At 43.1% G+C, this 15,420-nt stretch overlaps 1 protein-coding gene and 1 long non-coding RNA gene across 2 annotated transcripts; one reads left to right on the forward strand and one right to left on the reverse strand.

Moving 5' to 3' along the window:
- Positions 1-2,701: 2,701 nt before the first annotated feature.
- On the forward strand, positions 2,702-11,596 carry LOC133272810 (uncharacterized). The gene is made up of 3 exons (XR_009744575.1): positions 2,702-2,786; positions 8,511-8,655; positions 11,476-11,596. It is a non-coding gene; the product is annotated as an uncharacterized LOC133272810 (long non-coding RNA).
- HTR1E (5-hydroxytryptamine receptor 1E) lies at positions 8,273-12,367 on the reverse strand. The gene has a single exon (XM_061460329.1). The coding sequence runs from the start codon at positions 11,461-11,463 to the stop codon at positions 10,369-10,371; it is 1,095 nt and encodes a 364-aa protein (XP_061316313.1). The 5' UTR covers positions 11,464-12,367; the 3' UTR covers positions 8,273-10,368.
- Between the last annotated feature and the right edge of the window lie 3,053 nt (positions 12,368-15,420).

Genomic DNA, 15,420 nt, shown 5'->3' on the forward strand with positions numbered 1-15,420 from the left:
AAATAGATGGAATCAAGAAAAGGTCTCTCATCTAAAATAATCAGCATTCACACGTCGTTGGTTGTTGTAACTCTGAAAGGCAGATTATAAGTCAAGGTTTCAAGCAACCTTCAAAAATAGCTTCAAATTTTGTGCATCAGAGACTGATTCAGAGGTAGTTGAAGACAGTAGTGTGTCTACACTATCTTGTGTGACTTTGGATCCAGTTCCCAAAATTTTATGGGTATACAATACACAAAAAATTAACGTGATGAGCAGATCACTGTGCTCCAGAACTTCTCAAAACAAATCTCCTCCAGAAGATACTCTTCAATATAGAAATGACTGTAAATCTTTAGAATGCAATTGGCCCAGAGGACCTCCACCTTTTGTATGCTGTTAGTCATCACCATTGACTTATGATGGCTGTGCTGCTCCATCAGAATCCAGCTGATCATCACTATTGACTGATTTTCCAGAGGGAGAGGAAAAGGAGCAAACAGGAATGTGGGAGGAGACAAGAGGATGTCAATAAACCAGGAGAGCCAGTGGGAGCTGCTCAGTGCTCTCTGTGCTCCATAGGATCATACTTAGGTTGGAAAAGACCTTTAAGATCATCGAGTCCAACCATTAACTCAGCACTGCCAAGCCATCTGCTAAACTATGTCTCCAAGTACCACATCTACACATCTCTTAAATACCTCCAGGGATGGTGGCTCCATCACTTCCCTGGGCAGCCTGTCCCAGTGCTTGGCAACCGTTTTGGTGAAGACATTTTTCTTAATATCCAATCTGAACCTCCCCTGATACAACTTAAGGCCATTTCCCCTTGTCCTAACCCTTGTCACTTGGGAGAAGAAACTGACCTCCACCTTACTACCACCTCCTTTCAGGTAGTTGTAGAGAGCAGTAAGGTCTTCCCTGAGCCTCCTTTTCTCCAGGTTAAACAATCCCAGTTCCTTCAGCCGTCCCTCATCAGACTTGTGTTCCAGACCCTTCACCAGCTTTGCTGCCCTTTTCTGGACATGCTCCAGAACCTCAATATCTTTCCTGTAGCAAGGGCCCAGAGCTGAGCACAGTGTTCGAGGTGCAGCCTCACCAGTGCTGAGCACAGGGGTACAATTCGTCCCCTACCCCTTCTGGCCACACGATTTCTGATACAGGCCAGGATGCCGTTGGCCTTCTTGGCTGCCTGGGAACAAGCTGGATCATGGTCAGTGGCCATCAACCAGCACTTCCAGGTCCTTTCCCACCCGACAGCTTCCCAGCCACTCTTCCCCAAGCCTGTGGCATTGTTGCATGGGGTTGCTGTAACCCAGGTGTAGGGCTGGGCACCCATGAGCTATCTCATGTGCTTTTACATGCCTGACTGCTGCTGAGTGCCGTGACTGCTCTTGGTGTTTGCCACATGGCACATTTAAGGATGACATAAGCTATCAGCTTTGACGAAAACTCCCTTATTCTATACTTGTGCCCACACAGAGGCTGGAGAGCAGCAAGGCCACCAGGTTGTGGTTGCTTTGGGGCTACAGTGGCACCAGCTTGCAGTTTGCTGGCCTAGCAGGAGAAAGGGCCTTTGGTCTCTTGCGTTGCATTTCTCCTGTTGTTTAAACTGGGCACTGGGCTGAATTTGCTGTCACCATAAGTCATTAAAGGCTGGTAAGGCCTTGGAGTGGTTGCTTTTGTGAACGCTGGTGGCCACTCTGCAAGTTGTTAGGAAGCCCAGCCGTGGGCTTCCAGGGTTAACGGGACCACTGTGTCATGGATGTTATCAGCCCTTCCTTTGGTTTTGTCAACACAACCTGTTCATTCTCTCAGCGCTGAGTACTGGCTGGCCTGTGCCTTGGCTTTCGTTGTGTGTGACCTAGTGTCCTGGGTTCAGCAGTAGCAGTCATGTTTCTCTTTTGTGGTAGCTAGTGCAGTGCTGTGTTTTGACTTCCAGCCTGGGAACAGTGCTGGTGATACCGATGCTAAGTGATGTTTACCCTGACCAAGGACTTTGTGAGGCTCATGCTCTGCCAGGGAGGAGGGGAACCTGTGAGGAAGCAGAGACGGGGCGCCTGACCTGGGCTAGCCAAAGAGGTATTCCATACCACAGCACGTCATGCCCGGGGTGGGGGGTAACTGGGAGTTACCTGGAAGGACACGGGCTTCTGGGTGGGACTCGTTTCTTGGCCGGTGGTATCGTATTCTCTTCCCTTGTTATTTTCCCTTATCATTGTTGTCGTTGGTGGTAGCGGTGGTGATTTGTGCTGTACATTGGTTGCTGGACTGTTCTTGTCTCAACCCGTGGGAGTTGCACTCTTTCGATCCTCCTCCCTGTTCCTCTGGGAGCGGGGAAGGGGAGAGCCCCGGGGGGGGGGCTCAATTGCTCTCAGCCCGGCACCACTCACTGGGAGTGAGTGAACAAGCTGTCTGGCTAGGGTTTAAACCACGACACCTAGGTTTGGTCTCAGCAGTGGGTGTGCACTGTTGGTAACGTTTTGCACTGGGATATCAGGACTGGTTACTCTGCTTTATGGAATGGGAGGTTTAGAAACTGTCCCTAGTGTGGCTGTTCTACCCCTGAGTTGGTCTGTTATTGTCATGGGTATAGGTGCCTCCCCGCAGTACAAATTGTAGTTTGGAGGCAGAAACCAGGTCAGCAGAGCTAAGCAAAAGCATCCCTGTAACACAAGCCAATTAATCCTTGATGTATTAACTGGGGTACTGCTGGTGAAGGTGCTGTGGCCTGAACTTTTGCATAGGCTGACATGAGTACAACCAATGAAGGACAATGCTCAGCCCTTGCTGTTGCCTGCCTTGAGGTAAGGTGTCATACAGCCTGGGTTAAAGTAGCAGGGAAATGGTAGCACATGTTCAGTGTGGGCAGGTCTGCTCTCCTGGCGGTGTCTGCTGCATGTCTGAGTGGAGCCACTGGTGTGGAGCAGGTTTCGTGTGCTGGGCCACGCTGCAGGGAGAGGGACAGTGGCTGCCCTGGGGGCTGTGCCTTGCTGAGAGGTGCCTGGGGCATGAAGCTGATGCAGACAGCTTGTTCACTGCCGCCGGTCTGGATGCCTGTCCTGCTCTGCCACCTGCCTGCAGCGGGGTTGGAGGACACAACTTAGTGCACAGCCCAGGGAGACAGTGGTCTTGTCCTTCATACCCCCACTCTTATTTTGTTCAGAGGTGTCCTGAGTCCTCTGGGAGAAGGTGGAAGCAGCAGACTCGGCTCTGAGGAAGGCAGGGAAAGACAAGCTGCAGCCTCTGCACTTTCCCAGTGCACAGGGAAAGACAAGCTGCAGCCTCTGCCAGCTATGCAGTCGCAGGTCTCAATCCCCTTCCTGCCCATGGGCTCTGCATCTATGGTAGTGGTAGAAGGGGTACAGCCTCCTACCAATCTTAATTGAAACCACAGATAACCTGCTCCTTCATAAGGAGCAAAACTGCTGTAGTGAAAAATTAAAGGATTATGACCTGTAACTTGTGTGTATATGCAAGCATCAGACCAAGACAACCATGCCTCATTTTGCAATCCTAGATTAACTTCTGTAACTAATTGGATTATTTTTTTCTGCCTGCTTCAGAATGACTGTCCAGTCATAATACAAAAAATACTCTCCTGAAATTGCAAAAATAAGTGTATTTTCTTATTACAAAATTTAAAAAATTACAGACTATGTATGAGTAAAAGTAAAATTCTAGCTGATAAATCTGATTTCAGGGGTCAAATTCTGCAATATAAAGCCCCTAAGGCTGGAGATGTTAGCCTGATTTTCTATTTATTGCAGAAATAAGCTTGCCGAGGCTTATCCCAGCACCCTAGCAGCTTGGCAGGCTGTTCCTCCCGTAGAGGACTGAGATATTATTTCTAGTGGAATCACAGAAGTGGAAGTCATTTGTGTGGAACTTTCCATTCCCCTGAAAAGGTCACTGTAGAAACCTTTGGAGAGAAACAAGATTTTATTGTAAAATCCACCGGAAGGTCACTCTACTTTTTTGCAGGTATTTGAGGCAAGCACGTGTGATTCTGTGTTTTGCTTCTTAGTGCTCCTTTAAATTGCTAGCCAGAAGCTGAGTCATTTCAAATGATGTACAAAGCAACAATTTATACAAAGGAATAGGAATTCTGTCCTCTCTCTTCCCAGAAGTTACATTTTGTGCCTTAACCGACAAAACACACATCTTATAAAGTGTAGTTGCAAGAAGACAGTGCTTAATGCCTCAGCTCACAGAAATGTCTCCCATTTGCAGTCATGTGATGTACGAAATGAGCATGGGGGGCATACATAGTGCTTTAGAAGATTTGAGTACCCCAATGACATGGGATTTTGCACCAGATAGAAATGAGTGTCAGAATTTGTCATGCAGCAAATTAATCCACGAAAACTTCAGTGAGCTGATCTATATGCTAATGTAGTTTAAGAATGCAGTGCAAGCAATTGGAAGAGAAGAGGATGAAGTATGGGCAGAGTGGGAGGAATGGAGTGGTGTAAGGGGGCGTTTCCAACATCACCTACTGCATCTGGGAACTGTAGTTTCTACTGTTAGAAGCCCCATGGGAAAGGAGTAGTGATAATGTTACTAAAGAGAGGTCTTAAAAAATTGTGACACATGGGAAGACACTGTGGTGTATCACACAGCATCTTTCTTTTGGAAGAATCTTGATGCACATTAGAAATCTGATTTGGGGTAAAACTGCAATAAAACAGTATCAGAGGCTGTGCAGAGCAGTGCCATGGAACAGAGCCTGCAAACCGATTTCCTAAAATCAAGAGCAGGATGAGGCTTAGGTGTATCAACATGGCATGAAGTAGCCTTGCTTCTTGTTACAGGTTACTAGATGCCATAGTGGTGCTGAGGAAGGCTGCAAAGGAAAGGAAGAAGAGAGAGAAAAGAAACAGAAGGGTAAAATAATTAATAGCCACAGACCAGGAAATAGTGAGATGAGGAGGAAATAAAAGTGATTCAAAGAAAGGCTGGACAGAGCCTTGGGCGACATGGTCTAGTGTGAGGTGTCCCTGCCCATGGCAGGGGGGGTTGGAACCAGATGATCTTAAGGTCCTTTCCAACCCAAACCACTCTATGATTCTATAATTTGATGATTAAGAAGGAAAAATGTTGAAACAAATCATTCTCCCTTAGGTCTTTGAGCAGAGGTTCATAAGATTTGCTAACATACGTTTTTTTTTTGTCCATAGCTTGGTCATCGTTACATCTTCTATCTACACTAGCAACACTAAAAGTTTACCTTTAAGAGCTGATGCAGTGCTCATGGAAATGGGAAGAATTCTTCCTGGACACACTCACTGATCAGTCATTGGCAGTGGAGTTATTGTGTACTTGGGGGAGGTGAGACATTAAACCATGAGAAATTTTCTAAATTGTTCTCCAGAGCTGATAGTCATGGCAGGAGATCATTTCCAACTTACATTAATGTGATTATAGTAAATGGCTAGTTTAGGCTGAGTGGGAAGGAGTAATTTAATCATATAAAATCATCTACATGCAATCACCTACATGGAATTGAGGAAAAAAGTAAAAGTCCCCTGGCAGTGGCAGGGAGGAGGGGAGCAATGTTGGCAATATTATGTACATATTATGAAGTAGAGAATGTTAAAGAGTAGTTTTAGAGCTGATGAACATTTATCCAAAGTCAGATAATTTAAAAAGAATTCATTCTTTTGGCTTCAAAACAGCAATGAGGGAGTATATACAAATATACAAAGGCAGTATGTGTTGTATGGGACTCTTATGAAATACAACTTGTAAGGTATTGACTAGACCAATAAAAGATATCACAATATTTACTGTGTGTCCTTAAACAATTTAAGACAATTCTTCATACAAATCATTTGGATGTGTCAAAGAAGAACATAAACCAGCCTGTCTGTTACTGATACTTGCAACGGTTAAAAAATACGCAGGCACAAGGACAACCTCTGCACTTGTGCTGGAAGCCTGTATTTCCCTTCAACACTGCAATGCTCTTTACCTTTTGATAAATGGGGTTGAAAACAGTAGTGGAAATAGAGTCCTTAGGAAAGATTCCCTTATTCTTTTAACACCTTCTCCAAAATAAAGACACTTTTCGTTTTGGGGTGTGTGTGTTTTTGTTGCACTGTTTTGTTTGATTGTTTTGGGGGGGTGGGGGTGTTATGTGTGTGTAGGGTGTTTTGTGTCCCCCCCGTTGCCTCCTGGTACATGCAAAAGACAGAGTCTGCTGGCCCCACAGAGAAATAAGAAGCGACAGCTATGGAAAACTGAACAGCTCAGGTACATGGCAGTGAAATCTGAATAGTGACAGCCTTTTATGTAAACTTGGTGAAACAGGGACTTTGTTAGAAACCCTTTTGGAAAGTTCAATCTCCTCATATACCTCCATTCAGGAAGATGAATAAAATTAATCTAATGTGCTGTAAACAGCTCAGTATATTATTGTGGTGGGGAACCCCCAGCTTTAAATCAAAGTGGCTCAGGACATATGCGGTTCTTGACATGTTGTTGCTGTGTCTAGGATGTGCTATGTGAGAGATAGCTCACCTCAGAGAGGATGTTGTCTATGTGGGAAATACACAGAAAAAGGACAGACAATACATGCACAATAATTCCTCCACTGCCCATGTTGACTTTCAGGAGTAATGTCAGAAGTGGGTTTGAGAAGGCCATACCCCCCTCAGCTGTAAGGAGCAGGAGAGATGTTTCACTGCATGGAGGTGGTGAAGACAAAGCTTGCAGAGAAGAGACCTGAGGTTGTCACAGGAGAAGAGGTTGGCACAGAAGAGCAGGAGTTGAGAGTCTTTTGGGGAGGCCAACTGACTGATGGGTGCAGTCTTTAGGGTTAGGGATATATAAAGTCAGTCCAAAGCACTGGCTGCTTACAGAGTGAGAAACTTCTGGATATGGCCTGGACACGTGTGACAGAGTAACACCTGACAGACCTGAACACCCACAGTCATGGGAATCCTGATAAGAGCACTGAGACAGGGGGAGAGAGTGGAGGTCACTGCAGTAGGACCGCAGCAAATTTAGGGATTAGAGAGAGTCAGAAACCCAAAGGCAGGATGGTGAGTTTGGGATGTAAGAATAGAAGGAAATAGCACTCAGAGAAAATACATACAAGTGACGAGGGGCTGAATAGGCAGGTCTGTATGAATCCTGCTGTAGAAAGCAGAGGACTGTGGAGGAAAAACCTTTGGAGAAATATAGGAAGAAAGGTAGGAAGACAACTGTACAAGGGGAGCATTGGGGAAAATAAGACTTTGAGGATGAAAGATGTTTTAGAGAGGCCAAGGAAGATGGATGTGGGCTGAAGGTCTTGCATACATCATTAAGAGCCTGCTGGAAAGAGCATTGCAGAGTGTTGTGTGGCTGGGCCTGATCCAGGATAGGTATGAATGGCAAGTAACCATTGATAAGAAGTTAAAGTTCAGGAAATGCCTCCAAACCCTTTGTAAATTCAGCAAATACACAGAAAAAACCCGAAGTGACCAAGCAGTGGTGCCAGACTAGCAAAAGTTTTTATTTCCGTGAGATGACAGGTAATTTCTGATCAAGTTAAATTCTTTTAAGTAACAAATCCTTTAAATTGTTCCTGACTTGGAGCATGAAGAAAATGTAAAGGACATTTTTATCAGTCTAGTGGCATTTGTTGGAAAACATAGCTCTGTGTTTAGCTAATGACTTAATTAGAAAAGCAGTAGTCAGCTGGCAGTGAATGGTGAATCTTTATTTAACAGGGAAGCATGAAAATTAGCCATCCATCTGTTTTTTCCTGTTAATTACCTCTAAATATTAAAACTGAATACAGTCTTCAACCTGATTGGTAGTCTGAACGGTAATAGTGGAGATCAGATACTAAAAAAAGACATTAGTAGAAATTATGATGCAGCTCCTGTATTTTACAGCTTTCATACCTGACTGAAACATTTCTACCTACCTACAACATCTGCTGTGGAGGTCATGTTTACCATTTCTGGTCCTTCAGACATGCTTCTGGATTTAAATGAGCATCAGTATAGATGACAGAATTAACTGAACTGTTACTTTTCAATGAGAAACGTGACTGCACACTGCATAACAGCAGTGCGCATTTACTTTTTCCTTTCTGATCATTACTGTAGCTGGGCAGCCTTGTAGCAGGGACTTTGCCAAAGGGACAGCAAAACCTACTCTCTTCCAGCAACAACTGCCTGTGTGTCCTGTCTTCCCTTATGTAGTCACCTTGTTTGGGGAAATTGTGCACAATCTTTGTTCTTTACTTATCATTTCCATTGAGCTTGCTGAAAGGAAAAATAGAATTATTCTGCAGCAGTTCTCACAAATACTACTCTTTATTTTAATTCCCAGCTATTTTTTTCTCAATAGCATATGTACTCCGGGGAACTGCTTCGGAAGTTTTACAGATAAGCAGGGTCAGGCCACTCTTTCCCAGCTTCTATCAGCAGTTTGCAACTCCAACAAGTTGCAAAAAGGAAAAATCATAATGGATCTTTGTGCTTCCTCACTAGAAGACATTTTCAGTGACTGAGATTTTGCCCCCCTCTTTTTAGATGTTAATATAAGCTAGTATGGAAGCCAAAGGCAGCTGGAGGAGGCAGCTGAGACAATAGCTTCAGAAGGGCAGCTGGAGATCAACTTTCTAAACTCAGGCATGGAAAACTTGGAGTCCTTAAAGCAGAATCCCACTGCATGTGGGTAAGTAGTAGGTCCCATTTTTGTCACCTTCGGACTTGATTTACACTCAGCTTGCAGCTCTGCATCTTTCCAACTGAATGCTTTCTCTCACCAATAAGGATGTCATTTCTCAGCTCCATATGCAGTTTATTACTCACATGTTACTTACACTTCCTTGACTCTTGCTAAGAAAAATGACTGTCATCTTGTAAATTTTCAAAACATTTTCCAGAGATGGCTTCCAATGCTGTTACAACACTTTTTCTACCTCTAATATTTGTTTTGATGGATTTGGAGCTGCCATGCTATAGTTCACTGTTACTGGATGTCAGGTTGATGTATGTGGTATTTTCTATTTCTATATCAGTATATTCAAAAAGAGCTTGTCCAGAAAAATGGAGAAGGAAGAAAATTACAGTGAAGGTAAGTAATTGGTATTTAAATGGAGTTTAGAAGTTGCTAATGGACAATAACAGATTCTCAACTTTGATATTGCCTTTTCCCAGCCTGATTTTCACAATATCTGAACCAGGACATTTCAACTTCCATAAGCACAGAAGACAGGATACAAGGAACTCTCTGTCATGTCTGTCTCTCAAGACAAGGGGAGTAACTCTGTGAAGGACAACCAGAACAAGAGATCCTGCTACAGGACCTCATCAGGGGTCAATCTGACAAGAATATCATTGCAAATAATAAGAGGCAGATGTGCAGACTGCTATGTAAAAAATTACTTACTCTATTTTTTTTTCTACAGTTCAAACAGAAAGTAATTTGGGTTTAGATGCTATTTCTGAATTTCTATATATTGGTGGCCTGCTGAGAAGATATCCAGTGGTTTAAGTCAGTGGGGTAAGATGAATCAATCCATTGGGTTCTGCATTGCAAGGTCCAGGAGAATTGTGGCACAAGCGAATAATACCATCCAAGAACTAATGAAGGCACAAGGCCTGAGCCCTGAAGAAGTACTGTTAGTGGTATCAAATGTGACCAGTCAGATGTGCAGCTGGTCTCCTGTGTGACACTTGCTAGCTGCATCCTCTCAGTTGCCAAATAAACTGCACAGGGGTCTGCCCAATACTTTGACCATAAATCCAGAACCTTACACAAAAAGAGCCACTTGAGTAATTCCTCTGGAGTACAAAATGGGATCCATTTTTAGCTGGAACGAATTGAACTTTGCTTTGTGTTTTGGGAGTTTATTCCTGAAGAATTCCTGGAAATGGTTGTTATTTTCCTTCTAAATGGCTGTTACAGTTTTCTCAGAATGCCATGGTTGAGATCTGTTGTTTAGCTGTCATGCCCATGAAGTGTTTATTAATTTTTGAATATGCATGTATGGGGTTCAGTTTATATGCCTTTATATTTTTACAGTGCATGGTAATTTAGACATTTAATTCTTAAATGGAAAAAGTATAAAAGTGAATATTGTTGTTTGCTTCTCAAATCACCGAGTACACAAAATGTCTTAAACACGAGTATCTAATAGTTTCCTTTTTTTGTTGTTTCATTGCTAAAAAATCTTTTCCTTTGTAGAATAAATTTATTTCAAACTTTTTACCACGAATAACACTGGAGGTAAAAAACGGCAGAATGAATTACAGGCTAAAGACAAGTCAAGCAAATAGGCAAAACCAAAAATCCCCTTTAACGAGGGAAATGATGACAGAATTAAATCATTTTGCTCATTCTTAAGGCCAGGAGTCCTGTCAGCATCATCATCTCCCAGTACTTTTAAGTATGTTCTCGACACCTGATGAGCTTTCTAAAGGCCAGCTTGAAGTCTTCGTTAAAGCTAGTGTACAGCAAAGGGTTGATAAGGGAGTTGACATATCCAAGCCAGGTCAAGAAGTCTGCTACTTCTGGAGAGACAGTGCAAATGTGGAGTCCCACAAGCAGCTCCTTGATGAAAAAGGGCAACCAGGACAAAATGAAAGCACCTAAAATCAGCCCCAGAATGCGAGCAGCCTTTCGTTCCCGTGTCGTGGAGATCTGCTGCCGGTCACCAGCCAGGTCCAAGTCATTCTCAAAAGGAGGGATCCTCACAGATGCATTGATTTTATCAAATTCCGTGGTTGGGTCAGATGTGGAGAAGTCCGAGACGCAGAATGTCTGTGTGAGCTTGCAGCTGGCAAAGGAGTTTTGGCTGTCGGTGCTCCTGTTGCTGAGGTGGCGGCTTGAACCCCGCTTTTGGTAAAGGCTCTTTGCAGCGTGATAAATTCTGTAGTACAGGATCAGAATCAAAGTCAAGGGGATGTAAAATGCCCCAAATGTGGAATAAATAGTGTAGATGACATGATCATGCTTAATGCGACACTCGCTGGGGATACTGACACTGTGGTGATTTCTCCAGAACAAAGGGGGCATTGATATGAAAATGGAGATAGCCCACACGGTGACTATCATCAGCCCAGCCCTTTTTGCTGTTCTTTTCCTGGCATATTCAATAGCATCTGTGATTGCCCAATACCTGTCCAGAGCAATGACGCACAGATGAAGGATTGAACACGTGCAACAGGTCATGTCGACACTAAGCCAGATCTCACAGATGAAATATCCCAAAGTCCATTTATCTATCATTATGTAAGTGATGCTCAAGGGCATGACAAGAACAGCAACGAGGAGATCAGTCACAGCTAGTGAACATATTAAATAATTTGCCGGCTGGTGAAGCTTCTTGGTTGTGGAGATTGCCGCAATTACAGCAGAATTCAGCAGCATAGTCAAGGTTGTGATTGTGGCCAAGGTCAGGGTAACAAGCATCTTTTCAGTTACTGTTTTTGGCTTCGCAGCCACATTGGCTTCAGTGGTGCAATTTGTGAAATTCATTTTCCCCTCCAGGATGCACAGTGAAAGAAGTTGCTGCTTCAGGTAAGGAAGAGTTTCAGGTTCAGAAGTGACCCATTTGGAAGAGGGACAGAGATGCTTCAGATGCAGTTTTTTTTAATCATTATTTTATAATCCCATATTCAACAGAGCAGCAAAAAGCTTCCAAGTTTTCTCCTGTTCATCGTTTTCCTAAGAAGACAAAACCACATCTGTTAATGAACCTAGAAAAACCCCGCCTTTTGTCAAAAAGTCATAAGCTTTTAATATTACCACTTCAAATAAAAATTTTGGCCTGTTTTCTTCTCTGCTGCCTTTTCTCCTCTTTTTTTTATCTGCAATTCATAGTTCATTTCTTTTTCTTCTCCAAAGGGCACTTCAGGCCAGATTTCCTACTGGTGTGGTTATTTCTCCTTTGGTTTTGGAGATCTCCCTTGAAGTGGGAGGTTGGACTAAGTGACCTTCAGAGATCACTTCTAACAATCATTTCTATGATATCTGTGAATTACTGATGCTAGGAGCTACTCCTTTTCCGTCTTGTTGAATAGGCTCCAGCAGATGAAGAGCTGAGGAAATCTGCCTTTTCATTTTAATTGCTATACGAGAGGGCTCAATTACTTCTATATATCATCTCTGGAAAAAAAGAAACAGCAGTAATCTCAGTGAAGGCATGCCAGCATTTCATAGTTTTCTGTTCTGCTTTTTCATATCCCTGTCTAGATTAACATGTTGGAAACAATACTTAAAAATTACTCAGGTTACCTTTAACATGCAGCTTTCAAACAATGTTTAAAGCTTTAATGGCAAACGTTTAGTTTTACACAGCACATCAGTGTTGCTAGGAGCTTATATAGCTTTGTCTAATTATTCCTGACATTTCACATTTCCCACTGCGTGTGTCTGTAGAGGAGGCAGACAAAAAGCTTTTGCCTTTGCTTTGAGATTTCTATCAAACTGTGCTCCCTGTCAGGCAGTCCAGTATAATGCAAGGTACAAAAAGGTTTAATTTTGTGTCAGGAATTCATCTGTATTTTCCATACATCCCAAATGCTGACTTAAGCCAGAGATAGCGGTCTGTAAGATGCCACTTGGGATACCGTCTGGGACCTCATTTACTCATTTGTAATTTATTTTGGCACAAAGGATGTAGAAAGCAGAAAGCCTGAATCCTTTTCCATTAAAATAAACAGAACAATTCCTTCCCCTGGCTTTACTTTTTTGAAGAGTAAGGAGTTGTACAGGCTTCTTGTACTCTTTTAAGGAGTTGTACTCTTGTACGGAGTTGTAACTCTAGTTGTACAGGCTCCCTCAACAGGCAGGGGCATGAGATAGCAGCTGCCAGAAACACACTTGTCCCCTCTCAAGACAAGTCTTTCAGGCAGATGGTGAAAATCACATCCTGGAAATGCTGATCTTTCTCTATTTTGACTACAAGTGGCTCCTCTACAGTAGAATTTAGAATACATGCCTGATTTTTAGATGGCTAAATTTGAGAGGTAAAACCCATTCTCACTGACACCAGTGGGATTGGATTAGGCTGTGGTGAGAGTTTGCACATGCAAGCTAATGAAGAATTTAAAATTTGAATGAGGAGTTACGATCTTAAAGCTAGTCAGCTGCTTAGCTCTCGGTACATATGTTCTTATTGAGCAATTGGAGTGCTGTCTCCTGAATGAGATGAACAGGGAACAACCAAAATAGAAACTTTAGAAAAAACCTGCGTTTTGTGAATAGACCCAAGGAAAGCAAATCTGCATCGTCGTAGACTCTGGGTTAGCAAAATGAGTTTTAAATTCTACCTGAGGCACAGCAGAAGTCTCCCCTAAAGCTGATTCCAATCTTCAGATACTGCTTTAAAGTATGAATAGCCTTGGAGAAAATATCAGGCCTGTTTATTAAGAATAGGCTGGACAAGCCAGATGGAAATTCATCCATCAGTCTTCAGGTTGTTACTGCGTTGGAAATGCCAATTTGGTTGCTTAAGCCTAAAGCAAAAACTTCAGTTCAAATCTTCTTCACAAATTGTTTATGGGAGTCCTCTCTGCCAGGCCACATCTTGGCTTTATTAGTTTGCACACTTATTATGTCTGATTCTTTGACCAGAGGATAAAGCAAAGAGGCTTTCTCTACAATCTGGGACACAGTCCAGAAGCAATTGCAATCTATATGCTTTCCTTAGCAAGTGCCACCTGGTCCACAAGCACACTCAAAGGTATCAGAAGACACCATGGGATTCACATGTCCTCCACAACCACTGATTGATCTGGTCCATACACAGGAGAGCTCTTGATGATTCTTGATGTAAGCAGCATTTTTTTCTGCCTGTCCTTCACTTCTCTGGGAGTCCTGAAGTTTCACAGCCCAGGTATTTTTCCCCACCATATCCTCTGCTGAGCACTGCATCTTTAATCCATAGAAACTGAATCATTGTGGCTCTCTCCCCAAGTAGCCTTTCACACCAATGCCACCTCAGGGAAATCCTTTCTGAGCTCTACTCACTCCCTGCACCACAAGATTATTCTTAAAAATAAACTCTCCCTTTTCTTAATGAACTTGTCTTTAAATAAACTCCATCACACTTTATCACACCCAAGCACCAGGTTTCCATTAGGACAAAGGATACTGCTGATCACACACAGGGGAGTCTGCTCACTGCTCAGCAGGGCAAACATTTATTTCATTGGAAAAATCACTGCAATAATTGAAGATGGGAAAAATAAAAACAAAGCATCACCCCTGCAGAACACCAGCCTGCGGGTACCTCAGACCAGGCAAACCCATTGCTTCATGTTGAAACCCATCATTGGGGAGCTAATTCAGTTTTAATTCCCATGTCCCCTATAGGAAATGAGCCCTTAGCAATTCAGACAATATAAATACCACATACAAGAACTGTATTAAACAAACATTATTAAGGAAGTATATTTAAATGATGACAAGTCTGGAGATACTGGGCTGAAGGCTTCCTCTGTGGGTTAAGTCTGTGCCTCTTGTCATCCTTACTGACATTATAAGGACACACACTGGCATTATAACATTAATTAGTAACATTGACTGTAGTCATTGTCTTTCTTTTCTCCTGCTGTTTCCCCTTGCTGCTCCGTTTTCCAAGCCACCCTTGTTTCTATATGATCTAATCCCAAGTCCTGCCTCCCAGAGCACATGCAGTCCCTTAGCCCTTGCTTTTTTTTGCCTCCCAGCCCACCTCCTGAGCTGGAGCAGCCTGAGGCTCCCCTGACCTGCTGCTGCCATCATCTCAGAAGTTATCTCCAGTGGCTTGGCCAGGACTCTTGCCTAGCCACCCTAGCCTGTGCCCTAGTCTCTCCCTCACTGTCCTTGGTTGTCCAGCTTTTGTCTCTGCTTTTGAATTAGAAGGCTCCCGTATGGAATGTTTTAGCCTGGAAAATAGATGGGGTTTTAAAAGGGGAAGTGATTTATTAGAAGATGCCAGTGATGGACCTTGCTTATTAATTCAGGGCAAGGATTTAATCATTATTATTAATCTTCAAAAATGCAGTTGTGTTTGTGATCATGTATTTTGTAGACCTTATATCTTAATTGTTTGTTTACTGTCTTTGGTAGTACCTGGCAGCCCCAGAGCAGAGCCAAGGACCATGCAGTCCAAAACTTCACAAAAGAAGCCACAGTGTGGTTCAGGAAGGCAAAGCCTGCTGGGATAATCCCAGTGTAAGGGGTTTCCATCACTTAGTTAAACTTGGGGAACTGATGTTGCTTTGTACACTTTGCACTCATTTTCTGATCTGTCCAGGGCACCTCATTGATCTGCTTCTCATTTGTGGCTGCATGAAAGGTAGGGTTAGTGTGACTGGGACAGGTACCCATCCTGGGACACTGGGGAAGGGACACAGGGACTTAGAGATTTGGTCTCATGAAAACACGGTATTGGAAAATTTATAGTCTAAGTGTTAGGCCATTTATGCTAAACATATGTAGAGAGAC

Source organism: Pezoporus flaviventris, unplaced genomic scaffold (genome assembly GCF_033815535.1).
Source record: "Pezoporus flaviventris isolate CSIRO_AGI_PZ_B2104156 unplaced genomic scaffold, CSIRO_AGI_Pfla_v1 ptg000031l, whole genome shotgun sequence".
Lineage (NCBI taxonomy): Eukaryota > Metazoa > Chordata > Aves > Psittaciformes > Psittacidae > Pezoporus > Pezoporus flaviventris.